The sequence below is a fragment of the Meles meles genome, chromosome X, assembly GCF_922984935.1.
Source record: "Meles meles chromosome X, mMelMel3.1 paternal haplotype, whole genome shotgun sequence".
Taxonomy (NCBI): domain Eukaryota; kingdom Metazoa; phylum Chordata; class Mammalia; order Carnivora; family Mustelidae; genus Meles; species Meles meles.
In genome coordinates this window covers 56,380,550-56,401,223 of record NC_060087.1, presented here as the reverse complement: position 1 = coordinate 56,401,223, position 20,674 = coordinate 56,380,550, and the positions used below count along the sequence as shown (strand labels likewise).

At 41.1% G+C, this 20,674-nt stretch overlaps 1 protein-coding gene across 1 annotated transcript in view; it reads right to left on the bottom strand.

Annotated features, from left to right (window-relative positions):
• AR (androgen receptor) overlaps positions 1-12,840 on the bottom strand; it is a 198,806-nt gene extending 185,966 nt beyond the window's left edge. Inside the window, exon 1 of the mRNA XM_045994962.1 lies at positions 10,068-12,840. Within this exon, the coding sequence (XP_045850918.1) occupies positions 10,068-11,707 (1,640 nt within the window). The 5' untranslated portion in view covers positions 11,708-12,840. The remainder of the gene's footprint in view (positions 1-10,067) is intronic.
• Between the last annotated feature and the right edge of the window lie 7,834 nt (positions 12,841-20,674).

Genomic DNA, 20,674 nt, shown 5'->3' with positions numbered 1-20,674 from the left:
TCTATGATTGAAAGGGTGGGCCATTTCAAAAAGCTACATCATCTAATTCAACAAAGACCTTATTAAAAAAAAAACTTTCATATGCCCCTTACTCCCAGAATTGTTTGATTTGTACTTCTCACTTCCCTCCCTTAATTAACACCCTGAAATGCCATTTATACAGAACCTCAAAGCAAGCCACCAGGATCAATGGAAACTCTGAGAGCAGAATAATAATTCTTAATTTAACCACCCCACTAGATATCTTCATTAGCTCTCACACCAAGAATAGACCCATAAGTCACCCTCAATTTTAATTAATTCCTATTACTACAGACTTGTATAGTCAAAGATACCAAAACATGTTCCCAGTATGTACAATAATATAACCAAAGGAACTGAGGAAGAAACTAGTAACTAACTTGACTGGGGTAGTATTTCTGAAAAAAAAACAAAAAAAAAAACAAAAACCAAATATATTTCAACCCCTTACTTGAGTTCACTCGTCATTGTCTTTAGAGACTTATCACTTCCCAGTGTTTGAAACATCCATCAAGACCTATAATCTATTGTTAGAGTTCAGTCATGTCCCCACTTAATCCACAGAGGATAAAAGGCAGCCACCAGTAATACTGCTGACCAACTCAGCCTACCTTGATAAAAAGTCTGTGCCATACAAACCAGCATTTCATCATACCAGCATCACAGTGTTGTCATTCTTTCTTGTTGTTGTTTTAATGGTTATAAACTCCTTGAGGGCAGTGATCTCAAGATTCTTCTGAATTGTGTCCTCTTTTTTTTTATAAGATTTTTTTTTAATATTTTATTTATTTGACAGAGAGAAATCACACTAGGCAGAGAGGCAGGCAGAGAGGAGGAAGCGGGCTCCCTGCGGAGCAGAGAGCCCAATGTGGGGCTCGATCCCAGGACCCTGAGATCATGACCTAAGCCGAAGGCAGAAGCCTTAACCCACTGAGCCACCCAGGCGCCCCTGAATTGTGTCCTCTTTACCCTCACCTCCTTATAGAACACAGCCAGGCATATAGCAGGTGTTTAATGAAAAGTGGTTGATGGATGTGTACTTTTTAAAAATCACCTTAATAAGGTCATCTGTAAAGACAGCCAAGTCATGATAGGACCTTTTGTTCAGTGGCCTGCAATTTATGCACCATTATCAGGACACAACAGCTGTAGCTAATTAGATATCACCCTTAGTCTAGAGTATTAGTGAGGGCAAAGTTCAGTCCCTTTTAGGTAAATTGTATATCTGCTTCATGGTTATAGAGTCCATCCCCAAAAAGAAGTCCAGTTTATATGAAAGTAAATGAACCCTTTCCTCATCTAGAAATACACACCAGAAAGAGTGGTGGCATTTACTTTATCCAAAGGACAACACTTAAAAACATGAAATAATGACTCCAGCTGTTTACACAAACCTAAACATAAGCTAAATATAGCTAATTATTTCTTTGGCCTAGCTTGCATTTGCTACCTCTTCATGTTAGTTTTGTATGTAGAAATTATTATTAATTACTCATCTCCTTGCTAATAGTTCCCAAAAGGGAACTATTAACTGCATAAACCTTATTAGGTTTCTTTCCTACTGTTCTGTCAAGACCTGATAATTTTAGAGACGTTCTTCTATTCATCCGGAAAAGGGCTGGCATCACCATTTCAATTTACAACTGAAGAAATTTGAGAACAGCGTCCCTATGTGGCCTTCATATAGGCTGAGACAAAGTATGCTTTAACTTTAATACAGCAACAGAAACCTGTCTCTTAAGTCCCAGAGGTGTTCAGAATTCAGGTACTTTCAGCAAGGTTGCAAGATACAAGGTCAATATACAAAAATCAATTCCATCACTATTTACTGGCAGGGAACAATTTCAAAGGGATATAAAGAAAATTATTGCATTCATGATAGCATTAAAAATTAGAATATTTAGGAATAAATCTAACAAAAGTACAAAATTTATACTCTTGAAACTACAGAGCATTGCTGAAAAAGAGCTAAATAAATGAAAAGATCCCATGGTCACATATCAGAAGAGTTAACATTGTTGAGATGGCAGCACTCCCCACATTGATCTACAGATTCAATATAACCTCTATCAGATTCTCAACTGGCTTCTTTGTAGAAATTGACAAAACGATCCTAAAATTAATACAGAAATTCAAGGGACCCAGAAAAGCCAAAAGAACAATCTTAAAAAGAACAAAGTTGGAGGACTCACACTTTTTCATTTCAAAACTTACTGAGTACCTAGAGTAATTAAGACAGTATGGTATTGCTAAAAAAGCAGTGGGATATAATTTAGAGTCTAGAAAGAAAAAAAAAAAAAAACTTCACGTTTATAGTCAACTGATTTTATACAAAGGGTGCCAAGACAGTTAAATGAGGAAAGAATCCACAAGTGGTGTTGTGATAACTACACCATTTGTTGATATCTACATGCAAAAGAATGAAACTGGACCCCTATTCACATCTTATGAGTTATATAAAAACTGAAAATCAGTCAAAACCCAAAACTTAGTACGAATCTTTGTGACCTTCGATTAGGCAGAGCTTTCTTATATTTGACACCAAAATCACAAGCCACCTAAGAAAACAATAGATTGGACTTTATCAAAATTCACAATTTTTGTGCTTCAATGGATACCTTCAAGAAAATGAAAAGACAACTCACAGAATATGATAAATATTCACAAATCATAATTTGTTATAGGACCTGTATCCAGAACACATCAAAAAACTCTTACAACTCAATAATAAAAATACAAAAAGTCCAATTAAAAATGAGTAAAGTTTCTGTATAGAGATTTTTCCGAAGAAAATATACAAACAGCCAATAAGGACATGAAAATATGGGCAATGTTACTGACTATTAAAGAAATGCAAATGACAAACCATTTTGAGATAGCACTTCACACACACTAAGGACAAATATAATTAAAAAGACAATACGTATTGGCAGGATGTAGAAACACTGGAACCCTCATATATTGCTGGCAAGATTGTAAAATGGTGCAGTCAATTATGAAAACAGTTTGTGAGTTCCTCAAAAGGTCAAACACAGAGTTACCATATAATCCTAAAACTCCATTCTTAGGTATGTAACCAAAAGAATTAAAAATATTATATTCACACACCCACAAAATATTTGTATGAATTTTCATAAATGTCCATAGCAGTATTGGTCATAGAAGTCAAAAGGTGGAAAGAACTATAATGTTCAACAATTGATACAGAGGTAGATAAAATGTGATACATCCATATGATGGAACATTATTTGGTTATAAAAAAGAATACTGATACCTGCTTCATCATGGATGAACACTGAAAATATTATTTTATATGAAAGAAGCTAGCCACAAAAGATCACATATGGCATGATTCCATTTAAATGAAATGTTAAAATAAGCAAACCCATTGAGATCAAAAGTAGATGGGTGGTTGATAGTTGTTCAGTGTTTGGCCGGGGTTGGGGGGAATAACACTAGATGACTAAAATATTTTATTTTATTGCATTGCATTTATTTTCTTTACTTTTAGAGATATAACTGACATATAACATTATGTTTCAGGTGTACAACATAGTGATTCAATACTTGCATGCATTGTGAAATGATGATCTCAATAAGTCTAGTTACCAACTGTCACCATATTAAGTTACAAAAATTTGTTCTTCTTGTGATTAAAACTTTTAGGATTTACTCTTTTGGTGACTTTCAAGTATGCACTGCACTATAGTATTATTGACTATAGTCACCATGCTGTATATTATACCCTTATGGCCATTTATTTTAAGATTAGATGTTTGTACCTTTTTGATTAAACAATTTTAAAATAGTGGTGATGGTTTCCCAACTCTGAATATAACTAATATACCAAAACATTTGAACTGCACACTTTTTTTTGAAATACTGTATTTATTAATTTGAGAAAGAGAGAGAGTGAGCATGAGTGGGGTACAGGGGCATAGGGAGAAGATGGCTCCTCGCTGAGAAAGGAACCTGAAGTGGGGCTGGATCCCAAGACGCTGGGATCATGACTTGAACTGAAGGCAGATGTTCAACTGACAGCCACCCAGGCGTCCTGAGCAGCACACTTTTAAAGGATGAAAATAAATTATGTTTCAATAAAGCTTTTTTTTTTTAATTAAAGGCTTTTTTAAAAAGATTTTATTTATTTATTTATTTATTTATTTATTTATTTGACAGACAGAGATCACAAGTTGGCAGAGACACAGGCGAGGAAAGAGAGAGAGAGGAGGAAGCAGGCTCCCTGCTAAGCAGATAGCCCAATTTGGGGCTTGATCCCAGGACTCTGGGATGATGACCTGAGTGGAAGGCAGAGGCTTTAACCTACTGAACTACCCAGGTGCCCTTCAGTAAAGCTTTTATTAAAAAACAAAACAAAATTCAGGTACTACCTGATCTAAATCTGCGGCATTCTCAAGTAACCAGCACTTTTAGAGTTTTAGGCTTATCTGGATGAGCCACTCTCAACCCTAATGAGGCTTATAGGTTGGTAGCAGGAAATGGTTTAAGAGAGAAAGGCTGGTGGCACCCATGAATGTGCAAGGGATCATGCATATTTCATAGTCCTATCATTTCCATGCAAAACCCACTAAAAGTAGCCCTTACTGAGCAACAATCTAAAACATCTGTCAGGCAGGCTGCTTATAGAAAAAAAGCTGGGAAGTGCTGCTCTAGAGAGGTTTCTCCATATGGTAAACAAATGTTACAGAAAACTCAACTATTTCTATACCCTCAAGGAGCAAAGGGTTGTTCACTAAGCATCCTCCTGGCCTACTAAAACTTATTGAAGTGTTCGCCAGTAAACTATAAGACACTGGGTCTTTTCTTTGAAAAGGGTGCTATAAATGTGAGATTTCATAATTCTCTTCAAATATGACAAATGCCAACCAATACTGGTAATTGTAGAGACCATTACAAGGAACGAAAAAAAAAATCAGCCTTGTGTTTAAGATGAGGATAACGTGGGGTGCCTGGGTGGCTCAGTGGGTTAAAGCTTCTGCCTTCTGCTCAGGTCATGATCCCAGTGTCCTGGGAGGAAGACCACATCAGGCTCTCTGCTCAGTGGGGAGCCTGCTTCCTCCTCTCTCTCTCTGCCTGCCTCTCTGCCTACTTGTGACCTCTGTTAAATAAATAAATAAAATCTTAAAAAAAAAGATGAGGATAACTTAACTCTGAATTCAACATTTCAGAACTTGATGGAATTCTGGTAGGGGCAGTCTGAGGTAGAATAGTTTATTCAATATTTTTCTTTGTTTTCAAATGGTTACTTTACATATCATCAGCATATTTATTGGCCCAGCCAGTCACTTCTAACAAGCATCCTCACACATAGATTTAAGTATTGCTTATGAAAGTGTGGTGGAGGTCTCACCCAGCACAGTCTCAGTGAGGGTCCGGTTATTTTCAGGCTTTGAGAAAAGGTTGCCAAAATGGCAAGTAAACAGAGACAGATTAAAAGAGAGAGACAGCAGCTGGCAAAATACTTCATTAAATCACCAGGTCCTCAAGCCATCTAGTTTAGCTTCCTCAGGAACTGTTGAATCAGGCTCTAACCTGAAGCTAAAAAAGCCCAGCTATTAATTGTGCACTCCCCTCAAGTCATCTAGCCTTATAAAAAGGGTGCTGGGATTGATCTGATCGGTTACTCTCCAGATGTTTAAAAAAAAAAAAAACTTTAGGGGCATGCCACAGGTGTAATGAGGAAAATATCCAGAAAAGTAGAAAGAAGTGTCTATGTTTCCATTTAGTTAAAAGCACAAAAGAAGAGAAATGAAAGAACATCTGGGACAGGCAGCACTTGAGGAAGCTGCAGACAAAGAGAAAATGGTGGAGGTAGGGGGTGGGGAAAGGTTTCCTTTTCCCTCTCTGACCAACCTCACAAAACTTGATTTTTGTTTGCTTTTCATTGTTCAGAATCATGATTTCAGGTTTGATTATAAAATAAGTCCCTTGCTTACCACACCTAGCCTGCATTCTGTTCCCTGTTTGAGCAAACTTCCAAATGAAACTGATGGTCTTGATACCACCATGGAAAAATAAAATAAAATTGTCTAGGTCCCTAACTGCAACTCATAATCCCACCAAGAGCAGTCAGAGTACAAATAAGAGTAGGAATCCTAAGGATTCATTGTTTTAAATGTGCACATGCAAACCAAGGGAGAAAATTATTACCAGGAAGAAAGACACTTAAAAAAGAAAATTTAATGTGCCCACAAATTCAATATATTATATTTAAGTTTATAGCACAGAGAATGGAAGTCTGATGAGGTGAAATTAGCACTGGCAAGAAAGTGCCCCAAAGTGACCCTGCAATTCCAAGCTTCTTGGAAAATATCTTTTACTGATATTAACCTTTGGCGGAGCTAAAAGAGATACTCTGTGGACAACAAAAAGGAGCCTTCCGTCATCTTGCACATATTTCTAAATGGGATACTACCCAGTGTGGCTACTTGGTCCTCTGGTTCTGATCCCTGGTACCCAAACATAACTCATTAGTTATTTGCTGACGATGAAAAAAGGATGCTTCTTTACAACATACTGACTCTCAAGGACTATGGACAGAAAGCGTCAGACTATCTTCGTTCCAAAGCAAAATTCTACATTCATTAGAAAATAAACTGCTCCTTGCAAAATAGTCATAAACTTACCTGATAACTAAAGAGGGGAGAGGAGATGGAAAGGGGATTAATAAAATGTCTTCTTCTTAAATAACTAAGAGGGAAAAAAACAGGATTTGCCGATCTCAAAGCACTACAAAAACATTACCTATTATATAAAGATCAGAACAAATTACCAAGAGAAAAATTAAAATGTTCTTTTTGCATCCAGATAATTAATCTAAATCCCAACTTTTATTCTGGCACTGTCTTCCTTGGGCCTCAACTCCCAAGAATATTTTCCATATTATTGTGCTGCTTGCTGAAATATAAAAGGTTTTACTTCTGTCAAGTGGGCGGGTGGTCAATTAACAAAGTATGATCTCTGAAAGAAGACAGCTCTATTAAATATCATCAGGGTTGTACACAAGCCCCACCAATTTTTATTATTCTTTCTGTTCAAACCACATGCTAAATTAAGTTGTTGTTGTTCAGTTTTGTTTTGTTTTGTTTTGTTTTAAAGGACCACCTTCAGATTCTCTCCTTTGGCCTCTCTCCTTTGAGCAGAAACATTGTAGATGTATAAGAACATAGAGTTATTTCAAAAGTAACTAAAGTCAACCCCCTCCTCCAATTAACTAATATGTATGAACACACACAATTGGGAAAGGGAGGAATCTGACATTATTTGAAGCCTCTAGAATTTTTCCATCTTGTAACTCAAGTTTAGCACACAATGCATGCAATATAGACAAGGTGGAAGTTCTCGCTTTGGCTTTAAAAATCCCTTGCCTTTCACCAAACTGTGCCCCAACAAAGTGAGGGAAAGAAAGATGAAGTAAGAAAATGTCAACTTTTAGACTGGGGTTGGATGCATTCTGATAAAATTGATAAATTTTCAACAAACTGACTCAACAATTTTCTATATCCTAGAAATGAAAATTTTCCTTCAACCCACAAGACAGGAATCGAGTTTTCCCTTTCACCAGACTCTCATAGCCAGTGTTGCAACCACAAACCAGGAAAGATTCATTATCTTTTACTTTCTTTGGGTACTGCTAAATTCTCACTAAGATCATTTATTTAAGCAGGTCTTTCTAACAGAGAAAATTTCCCACTAAGACATGGGATAAAATAACCTAGCTTACTGCACACCTGATGGAAAGAACTTTTTGCTTTCTATAGCTACTTCCTGTAAATCTCAGGTTATATTTTCAAAGAAACACATCCCTTAACAAAGATGTGAAATTGTTCATTCCCTCCCTATTAATGAGTTAATCGTTGGGGAAGGTGTGCAGAAGAGAGAAGATTCCAGTTTAGCATCATGTTTATGTCAAGAAGCACCTGAAACATCCCCATCCCTCAAAAAAGTTCACCGTAGAACTGACTAGCAACAACCCTAGGGGAAAAAAAAATTGACCCTACCAAGTAAATCTGTTCTTATAAAATGAAGAAAACCTTTTATTCCATGGTATAACCACTTGCAAAAATATTTTTAAAAAATACTAATTGGAGGGGCGCCTGGGTGGCTCAGTGGTTAAGCCGCTGCCTTCGGCTCAGGTCATGATCTCAGGGTCCTGGGATCTAGCCCCGCATCGGGCTCTCTGCTCAGCAGGGAGCCTGCTTCCTTCCCCTCTCTCTGCCTGCCTCTCTGCCTACTTGTGATCTCTCTCTCTGTCAAATAAATAAATAAATAAATCTTTAAAAAAAAAAAAAAAAATTTTAAAAAATACTAATTGGAAAACAATTTGATGACATAAATAAACCCTTTGAAAATCCTGTAAACTAAACACTTAAAATCTAATATTAGGACGTAAAGACTGGTAAGAAGCTGTTTCTTCAATAACCCTAAAAATAATATTTTATGAAATCCTATCCTCCTCTTTCAGTCCTAACACTGTTCCATCAACCTTCCAGGAACAAAAGCATCAGTGAAAGGAGGCAAATTGTTGGATTTAAGTTGCCAAAGATGTGAAGGCTAACAAAGACATTTTGGAAAAGTCACAGATAAAACAAAACAGCTAAAACAAAACATAACAAGACACAACTCCAAGGGCACATAAGTACCCAGCACACCTGAGGAGTTAGTTCCTTGGTTAGTATTCCCTCCCTCACTGAGATAGACTAATATCTTTGTTGGGGTTGAGGAGAGGATCTTCAACATGATCTCCAATAAGCGCAACAAATGTGGGAAGAATTTTTAATAAGCAAAGTGAAACTGATCACCACTTTTCTCATATCCTAATTAAAACTCATGAGCAAAATGATGGCTTTAGGTCCCTAACAGTTTTTACTAAGTTTGTTAGAGGTAGCAGCTCATGTTTCAAAATACAAGCACGTTTACTGTAACACTGTACGACAATTTCACTTTAATTAAAAAATGCAAGCATATTCTTAAAAATGAAGGAATATATGGGAGAGCCTCACTCCTCCCTCCTAAAAGCAATTTCTGAGCACACTGGAATAGCAGGAAATTCTTAAGTAAATTTTCCAACACTTTATAAGTCAGATTTAAACCTGGCTAAATTATTCATTAAAAAAAAAGAACATTCTCCTCTTTAATGGGTCTGATGCAAACTTGAAGTAGGGGACTGTGGATCTGCTGTACTCCATAGAGAAAATAAACACTTTCCAAGAGAAAACCGACTCAAGCAGCTACTTCCAACATGGTCAATCTGTGAGAGTAAATACTGCCCAGTGTTTACCTACAAAATTGTCCTCTCCTTTTCCTCTACCTTTGCTTGCTCTCCTGCCCAGTTAGATTCTCTCTGCTGACTCCAACCCTGGGGCAAGTCCTCAATTGTTGCCAGGGAATGAACTTCACCCTGTCTTCACACAGTGGCCCTCAGAACCCAGAGAACTCAGACGTTCTTCCCTTAATCCGACACCTCCATTTTATCTCTTTGGAGGAGGCGGACTGAGAAAAATTTGGGCCGGTATTTTTGCCTTTAACCTGCCAAGATGGCCACAGGCTGGAGGGCAAACCGTAACACACTCTAAGAGATGAAACTGTCCATATTTCCTGTCCAGGTCCTCAGATTTGGGAAGAGGGAGAAGAAAAATTACGGGAGGGTTTAAGAGCTTTATTTCTGAAGGTGGCTCTCACTATTGGATTTGTTTGGAGCCTTTGGGACATGGAGCACCATGAGGTACTGAGGATTTTAACGGGCTAGAGGTAAGGGTGTTGTCCTTAAGGTATCTGGAAAGGCACACACCAGCACCCAGGGGACTCGGTGGTGGGGACTGGGACACACAGTGGGGGTTCTGAGCACAATGGTCTTACCTTTGACAGGCTAGGAATACCCAGAAGGCTCCAGATTCAGGATGGCCTTTTTTTATGGATCACTGCTGAGCTCTCACAGGGATAGAGTGTTCCATAGGTAGGAGAGGAAAGATACCCCAGAAGCCGACTAACTACATTCAACGACATGTCTAGGAGGAGAAACTTACCGCATGTCCCCATAGGGTCCAGAGTAGCTCTCCATCCAGGGGCCCATCTCGCTTTTGACACAGCTGGGACTTGGATAGGGAACTCTGCTCACCACACCGCCGGGATACCACACATCAGGTGGCGGGAAGTCACTTTCCTGGCCTGCCAACCCTGGAGGTGGCCGAGTGTAGCCATAGGGGGCTACAGACCCTGTCTCGCCAGCGCTGCCGCCTCCGCTCCCGCCGCAGGGTCCATACAGCTGGCCTTCTTCGGCTGTGAAGAGAGTGTGCCAGGAAGAGGAGGCGGTGGCGGAGGGTGATCCTGAGCCGGGTGCCGCTGCACCCCCGCCATGCAGGCTCGACAGATCTCGGTAACGGCATTGTGCCGCGGCAGCCGCCCAGGCGCTGCCATAGTCCAGTGGGTTTTCCAGCTTGATGCGGGCGTGAGGATGAGGAGGTGGCGGAGGGGGCGGCGGCCCGGCTAGGGCGAGCGGAAAGTTGTAGTAGTCGCGATTCTGATAAGCCGCCGCTTCATCTAGTGCTCCAGACTTGTAGAGAGAAAGGGTGGATGGCAGCTCAAGTGTTCCGGAGCCCCCCGCTTCACTCGTGCCCGAACAGCCCAGACTGTCGCCATCCAATCCTTTGGCATAACCTGCCTTGAAAGGAGAATACTCAGCAGTTTCTTCGGTGCCCTTGCTTGCGTCGTCATCCAACAGAGAACCTTTGCATTCGGCCAGCGGGGCGCAAGGACGTACCGCGGGTGGACCTCCCAGGAGTGGGGCATACATGCAATCCCCCCGCAGCTGTTCCCCAGGACTCAGATGCTCCAATGTCTCCACACCCAAGCCCATGGACACCGACACTGCCTTACACAACTCCTTGGCGCTGTCCGAGATGGTTGAACTGCCCCCTAGGTAACTGTCCTTGGAGGAGGTGGGAGCACTAGCGGCCTCCCTCGCTCTCCCGCTGCTGCTACCTTCGGATACTACCTCCTGCTGCTGCTGAAGGAGTTGCATGGTGCCGGCCTCGCTCAGGATGTCTTTAAGATCGGTGGAACAGCTACTTAAGCCCGGGAAAGTGGGGCCCAGCAGGGACAACGTGGATGGGGTAGCTGAGTCATCCTCGTCCAGTGGTGCTGGCTGCTGCTGTTGCAGCCCCTTGCCGGTGGCTGAAGCAGCTCCAGGCTCTGGAACGCAACCGCTCTCCGGATGGCCCTTGGGGGCTGACTGTTGTTGGGAAGGCAGCTGTTCCTCGTCCAGGGCCAGATAACCTGTGGGGCCTCTTCTCTGGGTTTGGGGAGAGCCATCGTCACCCTGCTGCTGTTGCTGCTGCTGCTGCTGCCGCCGAGAACTGGTCTCCTGCTGCTGCTGCTGCTGCTGCTGCTGCTGCTGCTGCTGCTGCTGTTGCTGCTGCTGCTGCTGCTGCTGCTGCTGCTGCTGCTGCTGTTGCTGCTGCTGCTGCTGTTGCTGCTGCTGCTGTTGCTGTTGCTGCTGCTGCTGCAAACGGGCACCGGGAGGTGCTGTGCTCGCGGCCTCAGGGTGCCGTGGGCCCGGGTTCTGGATCACTTCGCGCACGCTCTGGAACAGGTTCTGGAAAGCTCCTCGATAGGTCTTGGACGGCGGCCGGGGATAGATCCTCCCTAGCCCTAACTGAACCTCCATCCTTGAGCTTGGCTCACCTAATTCCTTTATCCCGTTTCCCCTTCTCTAGCTAAGAGTTCAACAGGCTGCGACGCGGCAGTCCCTGCAGCTAATTGCCCACCTGCGGGAAGCTCCTGGGAAAGAAACTTGCAGGAATAACCACGCAAGAGCACTCTGACAGCCTTGAGGTCTCCTGTACAGGAAAACAAGCACTGGACACGATCTGCCCTGCTAGGCTCACAGCCTGCTTCTGAAATCTTGGGTGGGTAGAGTCAAGAGATGCCCAAGTCTCAAAGGAAACAAAACAAAAACAAGAAAAACCCTCTGCCTTCCAAATTCAGTGTCCCCTGAAGCAGGTGCAAGTAGGAACCGGATTATTCTCTTTATGCTTTATTTTGGGTTTGAGGGTTTGTTTGGTTTGGTTTGGTTGTTTTTGTTTTCGTTTTTAATCGTCTACTGAAGCCCCCACTGCCCTATGGCCTTTCATTGTTTGGTCTATGGTCCTGCAAACGGGAGTGGGGGGTGGGGTCCTGCAAACGGGGGCTGCTGCTGCGTGCAGTAGGAGATGGAAAGGAAATGAGGGGAACCTGGGGGCCCGCCCCGCGTACCGCCTAACTAGCTGGGTCCCAGTTGCAGTGCTGAAGCGGTTCACTGGTTGCCCGGCTCCCCAAAGCCCTCTTTGCAACGTGCAGCTAGCTCTGCTGTTCGCAGCCAAAGGGAGTTACCTCTCTGCAAACTCCGGCTGGCCGCGCTGGGCCGACTGGGGGAGGGGGGTGGGTAGGGGGACGGGCAGAGAGGAGCGGGCCGAGGCAGTAACAGAAGAGGAGGGTGGGGGGGCGGGGTGAAGGGGAAGAGGACAAAGGCAGCCCTCAGTCCTACCCGGCACTTTCCTCGCTTCCTCCGAGTCTCTAGCTGTTTTTAAAAACTTCAGCGAAGAGGAAAGGGCAGCTCTGGGGCGGTGGCTTCAAGCCGCCGCACTGCAAGAAGCGTTCGCTGTCGCTGAAGCCCAGCTGGGGTTGACGCCGTACGTCCCTTAAGCGCCTGTCCCGCACTAGAGTGGCTATCTAGGTCGCTTTCCTCTGTTGCCTCTTCTGCCTCTGCGTTTGCTCCGGACCCTCCAGCTCCCCTGGCACGCTGGCTCCCTGAGATCTCGGAAGGGGCCCTGGGAGGTGGAGAGCAAATGCAACAGTTTGCTAGTCGGTCCCGCCCCCGCCAGGCCAGCCTCTTTGCCTTCCCACCTCCTTTCTCCCTCCCCTCCCCTTTCCTTTTCTCTCCTCCCCTCACAGCGTGCTAACGCCGGGTGGCTTTGGAGAAATCAGTGCTGGCGCAGCGTGGGTGAAGGCAGGAGTGGATTGCTGTAGCCCAGGAGGGCCCTAGCTCCCTGAATACCTCTTACTTGCAGGGACCAGGTTTTAGGTGCCAGAGCTGAAGCTTTAATCAGGAGCTTTATTTTGAAGACAGGGCTAAGAGGAGCTCCTGAAAGCCAACACTTACAGATTTGGTTCCGAAGTCCAATCTCAAAACAGACTCTGTGTGTGAGGGGGAAGGGAGTAGGTAGGGGCGATAGGAGTACCAGTGTGTCAGGAGAGGGACTTTATGTTCAAGGCAGACAGAAGCACAGACGGGAGGGTCTCCTACAAACTGAGGAAGAAGCTATGGCCAAAACAGCTGATACTTGCTGAAACCTTCCAATTTCTCTGTAGGGATAGATTGGGCCTTGTGGCAGATGCCAGTTGCTCTAGGAACCCTCTGCCTAATAACCAGAGGTCATTTCTACCCTCTTTTCTTTTCGTTTTCCTGTCAAATTGTCTCTAAACATACACTTCTCATCTATGCAGATGTGCAAAGGCAAAATCACCCAGATAAGCAGACAAACACCAAAAACGTTAGTCATGTGCACAGGGACATTGATTTTGTCCAGGGTTTTGCAGCCCTTTGCTTATATACAGGCACTTGCTTTTCCAATTTGCCTTGCATATCTTAAGCTTGGAAACTGCACTATTCAAGTAATGGAAACTACATGAGATTGCTTTCCTTCCTCTTGGTTGACCTCCAGGACTGGGGGTTAAAGTGGGATATTGCAATTGCTTCTTTATGGAGGAGGGACCATAGCCTTTCTGTAAAGATGGACTGGCAGATTGGGGATGGAAGAGTAGAAGTGGCAGGGTAGACCTATGGAAAAGGAGGTTTCCCTTTGTGTCAGCAGGGGCTCTTGGCCTCCCCAGCCTTTAAATTTCTTACACCCCTACTTTTGGGCAGGGTCTGTCTCTCCCAGAATGCTGGTGTAGATTTTTGTGTGGATCTCTTCTACTATTTACAGGCTTCTACAGAGACTTACCTTGTTTACAGCCAAGCATGGGCATTTACTTACTCTGACCAAAGGAGGTAACTTAATCCTAAAGGCAGGGAAGAATGGGTATGATCAGCTCTTTTTTCCAGATGAAGATGTTGAAACAATAGCATTATTTTTTCTATGTTCCACATTAGTAGAACCTAAACTAGTCTTCCATCTCATTGCTATTTTAGCTAGATTAATCAATGTCAAGGGCATTTAGACAAGAGCTACAAATGAATCTTCCAGAATGCAAAGGCTTTTTTTCCTGAAGTGATGAAAATTATCCCTTGGTATTTTAATGGCTTCAGCCTTGCCTGCATATATCCCAAATATACCCCTGTCTGCCATTTTTAGTGAGGAATCTCACTTATGGTAAAGAAGCAGCCTTATTCTTAGACAGGTCAAATTGTAACAAGGCTAATTTTCAATTCCCCATTATAATAGGAAACAGGAGTATGTAATTGAAATGCACAGATACTTTGAAAACTTTATTTGAATAGTCATCACAACCTCTAGTTCCACCAAAGCTTTTAACAAGGGTTGCTCAAAGAGAATTGAGTCAGCTGGGATGGTGAGAAAGTAGAATGAAAATAACATAGGTCTCAGAGACAGGAGAATTGTCTACAAACTGATAATGAATCTCTTCCAATTCCACAGCTTCAATTTCTTGCCCTGTGAAATGGGGAGAGGAGAAGGTAGAGGCTGGAGTAGATGATCTTTCTGAGAGTGACAATTTAGAGTGCTGTGACTGACTTGAGTTTTCTTCTTATTTACACTCAATAGAGGGTGGGTACATGGAGGGGATGCCAATGGCAGTGAAATGACTCTTGGATAAAGGTAAAGAAGGCTTAAAAATTGAGTTTTGAAATAATTCTCTGAGGTTCCCCATTAAATAAATGTCAGCCTGATGGACATTTAAACCCAGGTCTGAAGGATTCCAAAGTTCATGCTTTTTCTACAACGCCAAAATGGTCGTCAGAGTTTTTTCATCAGAAAAGTATGGCCAATAATTCCTACATTAGAAGACTGAAGTAGTAGTTAGAGAAGGTGATGGAACAACTTTGTAAGCAGGAAAGCACTCTACAAATCTAAAGAATCATATTGTGTTTTATTTTTAAAAGGGGTGCTATCAACACTTATATCATTGTCAGGAAAGGCTAATTACTGTGAACATAATAGGGCATCCACTTTACTCTGAATTTTAAACTCTGATCTCCCTTCTCATCTTATTTTCTTTCCAGGGCTTTAAAAAAGATCAAGAGACACTGTTGAATATTACATAAATTATGTGCTTATACCACCTTTTTTCCTTCTTCTTTTTCTTCTTCTCCTTCTCCTTTTTCTTTGTAGTTTCTTAACAAAATTAGCATCAGTGGCATTCTCCCAGGACATCTGAAGCAAGGGTAAAGTTTTTGTCACTGGCTTCCTCTGCAATTTCAAGGGAGTTGTGTTAATGTAATTCTTCCTAGGTCCTTGCTTTGGAAATCCAGGATGAACTGACCTTTGGAAAATGGTGGACATTCTCCTAACTTCTGTTGGTTTTATTTCCTAAATATTTCACAAATCTGCCCACTTTTCTTCATCTCTATTACTGCCAACCTATTTCAAGCCACTTCCCTTTTTCACCTGGATCACTGTAAATGGTCTCTGTCTTTCTCACTCTTACTTACCTAGAGTCAGTTCTGCATTGAACAGCCAGAGGGATTTTTTAAATTAAGACTTAATTTTTTAGAGCAGGTTAAGGTTCACAACAAAACTAAAAGAAAGGCACAGTGATTTCTCATATGCCTCCTGCACCAATATATGCATAGATTCCCCCATGATCAACATTTCTCACCAAAGAAGTGTATTTGTAACAACAGGATAAACTTACATTGATACATTATAATCACCTAAGTCCATAGTTTACATTAAGGTTGACTCTTGGTGTTGTACATTCTGTGGGATTGAACAATTGTACAATGGCATGTATCCATCACTATAGTATCATGAAGACAATTTTCACTGCCCTAAAAATCCTACCTCCAAATATTTATTCTCCCCACCACTCCCTGGCCACCACTGATCTTCACACTGTCTCCATAGTTTTACTCTTTCCAGAATGTCAAATAGCTAGAATCTTACAATACGTGACCTTTCAGATTGGCTTCTTTCACTTAAAAATGTGCATTTAAGTTTCCTCCATGTCTTTTCATAACTTGATGGCTCATTTCTTTTTAGTATCAAATAATATTCCATTGTCTGGACATACCACAGTTTATTCATCCAGTCATCTACTGGAGTATATCTCGGTTGTTTCCAAGTTTTGGCAATTATGAATAAAGTTGCTATAAGTATTGTGTGTAAGCTTTTGTGCGGACATAAATTTTCAACTCCCTTGGGTAAATACCAAGGGGCATGATTCCTGGATCATATAGTAAAGTAAGTTTAGTTTTGTAATAAACCACCAAAATATCTTCCAAAGTAGCTGCACCATGTTGCATTCCCACCAGCAATGAATGAGAGTTCCTGTTGTTCCACATCCTCGCCAGCACTTTGTGTTGTCAGTGCTCCAAATTTTGGAAGTTCTGGTAGTGGTATCTCGTTGTTTTATTTGTTTTTTTTTTTTTAAAGATTATTTATTTATTTATTTGACAGATAGAGATCACAAGCAGGCAGAGAGGCAGGCAGAGAGAAAGGAGGAAGCAGGCTCCCCGCTGAGCAGTGAGCTGCATGTGGCGCTGGATCCCAGGACCCTGGGATCATGACCTGAGTTGAAGGCAGAGGCTTTAACTCACTGAGCCACCCAGGCGCCCCCTCATTGTTTTAATTTGAATTTCCCTGACATATGCTGTGGAGTGTATGTTTTCATATACTTATTTGCCATTGGATATTTTCTTTGGTGAGGTTTCTTAAAGTTTTTGGCCCATTTTTTAATCTGGTTGTTTGTTTTCTTATTGTTGAATTTTAAGGGTTCTTTGTATATTTTGGATTACAGTCCTTTATTGCTGTGTCTTTTGCAAGTATTTTATCCCAGTCTGTACTTGTTTTCTCATTCTGTTAACATTGTCTTTCACACACCAGAAGTTTTTAGTTTTAATGAAGTCCAGTTTATTGATCCCCTTTTTCATGGGCTTTGTCATGAAAAGTTGTTGGTGTTGTATCTAAAAAGTTATCACTACACACAAGGTCATCTAGGGTTTCTCCTATGTTATCTTTTAGGGTAGTTTTGCATTTTACATTTAGATCTGTGATTCCTTTTGAGTTAAATTTTTGTGAAGAGTGTAAGGTCTATCTATATTCATATATATATATATATATATATATATATATATATCTCTGCAGTTTCTATTCCAGAGGGATTTTTTTTAAAACAGCATGATTAAGATATTATTGACATACAATAAACTACACATATTTAAAGTTGAACAAATTGATAACTTTGGGCATATGCATACATAGGTGATGAAACCATCACCTAATCAAAATAGCGAAAATACCCATCATCCCAAAAGTTCCTTTTTAAATTTCTCTACCCTTCCCCACACTCCTCTTCCGGCAATCAATGATCTGCTTTTCTCTTACTATAAATTAGTTTTCATTTTTCAAAATTCATATCAAGGGAATCATCTTTTCTTTTTTGGCCTAACATCTTTCACTCAACATTTTTTATATATATATATATATATAATATATATATATATATTACATTATAAATATATATATTACATTATATATATATTACATATATATATAATAAATGAAGCAAATAATTTTTTGCTTTATTTATTATATATAAATAAATAAAGCAAAAAATATTTAATTATGATGAAGTCCATTATATCAATTTGTTCATTTATGGATTGTGCTTTTGGTGTCAGATCTAAGAAATGTTTTTTAACCCAAGATCTCAAACTGTGTTGTTTTTTTTTTTTAAAGATTTTATTTATTTATTTGACAGACAGAGATCACAAGTAGGCAGAGAGGCAGGCAGAGAGAGAGAGAGGATGAAGCAGGCTCCCTGCCGAGCAGAGAGCCCCATGTGGGGCTGGATCCCAGGACCCTGGGATCATGATCTGAGCCGAAGGCAGAGGCCCCAACCCACTAAGCCACCCAGGCGCCCCTCAAACTGTGTTTTTAAAAACCTGTGCTTTGATTTCTAGAAGCCTTATAATTTTCAGTTTTACACTTATTTAGATGTATGATCCATTTTGTGTTAAGTTTGATATATGGATATCCACTTCTTTTGTATATGGATGTCCTATTTTACAACACCATTTTTGAAAAAAGAAACTATCTTTTTCCTCTTAATTGCCTTCAGACCTTCGTTAATAATTATTTGTTAACATATGTTTGTGTAGAGCGTCTTTTTTCAGAGTCCATAGTCTCTCATGGTTCATCTCCCCTTCCAGTTTCCCTCAGCTCCCTCTCCTCTCCATCTCCCCATGTCCTCCGTGTTATTTGTTATGCTCCACAAATAAGTGAGACCATATGATACTTGACTCTCTCTGCTTGACTTATTTCGCTCAGCATAATCTCTTCCAGTCCCGTCCATGTTGCTACAAAAGTTGGGTATTCATCCTTTCTGATGGAGGCATAATACTCCATTGTGTATATGGACCACATCTTCCTTATCCATTCATCCGTTGAAGGGCATCTTGGTTCTTTCCACAGTTTGGCGACCATGGCCATTGCTGCAATAAACATTGGGGTACAGATGGCTCTTCTTTTCACTACATCTGTATCTTTGGGGTAAATACCCAGCAGTGCAATTGCAGGGTCATAGGGAATAGAGCGTCTTTTTTAAAAGCTGAATCTAGTTATATTATTCTTCTACTTAGACTCTGTATCCGGCTTTTCATTGATCTTAGTATAACAACCAAATCTTTAAAGCTCAAATCTATGTGATTAATATCTCTCTACCTTTTTTCCTTTTGCTTTGTGAACTCCACTCACATTGGCTTTTATTCAGAATTCCTCAAATGCCTGAGAGTCCCCCCTGCCTTTGCACATGCTGTTCCTGTACCTGAAGTGCTTGTTCTTCCTTTTTCCTTTTTATTAGTTAATGCCTATGGATACAGAATTTCCAGGAAGACTTCTTGGACCTCTTAGGCTAGCTCAGGTTCCTCATTTACCCACCTTTTAATATGTTTTAATAGTACCCAATTGTGTATTTATTTGTTTAAAATTTACTTTCCTCAGCAGACTGTAGGTGTGTTTCCTGAGAGCATGAACCATGTGAGTTTTGTTCATCATCAAGTTTTTAAAACTCAGGTTGGCATGGCACATGGTCTGTGCACAATAAATACCTATTGAATAAAAGGATGGATTCTATTTCCACAGAATTAAAATTCTATTTCCAAGATAGGAGTTTGGCTTCGCCGGGGGAGAGGGTTGCAAAAACCCCTGTGGTTTCAGTATGCTTAAGAAAGTAATAAACCTGGGGGCCTGGGTGGCTCAGTGGGTTAAAACCTCTGTCTTCAGCTCTGGTCATGGTCTCAGGGTCCTGGGATTGAGTCCTGCATTGGGCTTTCTGCTTGGCGGGGAGCCTGCCCCCCCCCCCTTCTCTCTGCCTGTCTCTCTGCCTACTTGTGATCTCTCTCTGTCAAATCAATAAATAAAAATCTTTTTTTAAAAAAAGAATGTAATAAACCTTTCCTCTACCTACAAGTAAAGTAGAGAATCCCTCCAATTCATGCACTGAGTGAATATTTACTAAGCACTTACTGCTTTCTAGGCTCTGTGCTAGGCACTAGGGCTCACTGATTAATAAGACACTGTGGACTCTGTCCTTGAGAGTTATTCAGAGTCTAGGAAAGAGAGTGAAGAATCATCTAAAAACATTTGAGTTGCATTAGAAATGAGGAGTAGAGCTTCTGAATAAACCCTCAGAATTCTGTTTTGTAGATGTTTGCTATTTCTTCCACTTAGAGGGTTATAAAGGATTACATTCACAGCTCATCTGTTCTTCCTGCTTCTTAGTGTTGGAGCCTCCATCTCATCTTATCCTTTCCCACAGATACAGCCTTAATTCTTCCCATGACTACCCTCTTCCAGGCTATCCTCAACAGGATCAGAATCACAGGTCTTTGTCTAAAAGGATAGCTCTTCTAATTGCTCCTCTGCTCTATAACGTTCAATTGCTTATACCAAGGTTTTATTTATTTGTTTATTTATTCAGTTAGTTAGTTATTTTAGAGAGAAAGAGAAAGTATAAGCAGGAGGAGGGGCAGAAAGAGAGGGAGAAAGAATCCTTGGGCCGACTCCCCACTGAACATGGAGCCCCAAGCATTAAATCCCAGGACCCTGAGATCATGACCTGAGCTGAAATTAAGAGTCAACCTAATCTACTGAGCAGCCCAGGTGCCCCTCCACCAGGGATTTCAAACTCAAATGCCTCATGAGCAACAAAAGTGAGTGAAGAGAACCTGGTATGAGATACACAAAGGGTAGGGTGGTGAAGATCCTGGCAAACTAGAGAGTACATGTTGCATCTGAAAGGGGCAGCTATCACTTAATTCTAACCAGTTATTGTCAGGCAAGAATGCAGCTTTGGTATTTCAGATGTTCCATTATTTTTAAGTACAGTATTCTAGATTTTAATGTGAAATCTGAATTTTTTTTAAAAGTTGGCAACTAATTCAGTTAGTTTAAAAACATCATGTAAGCCAATT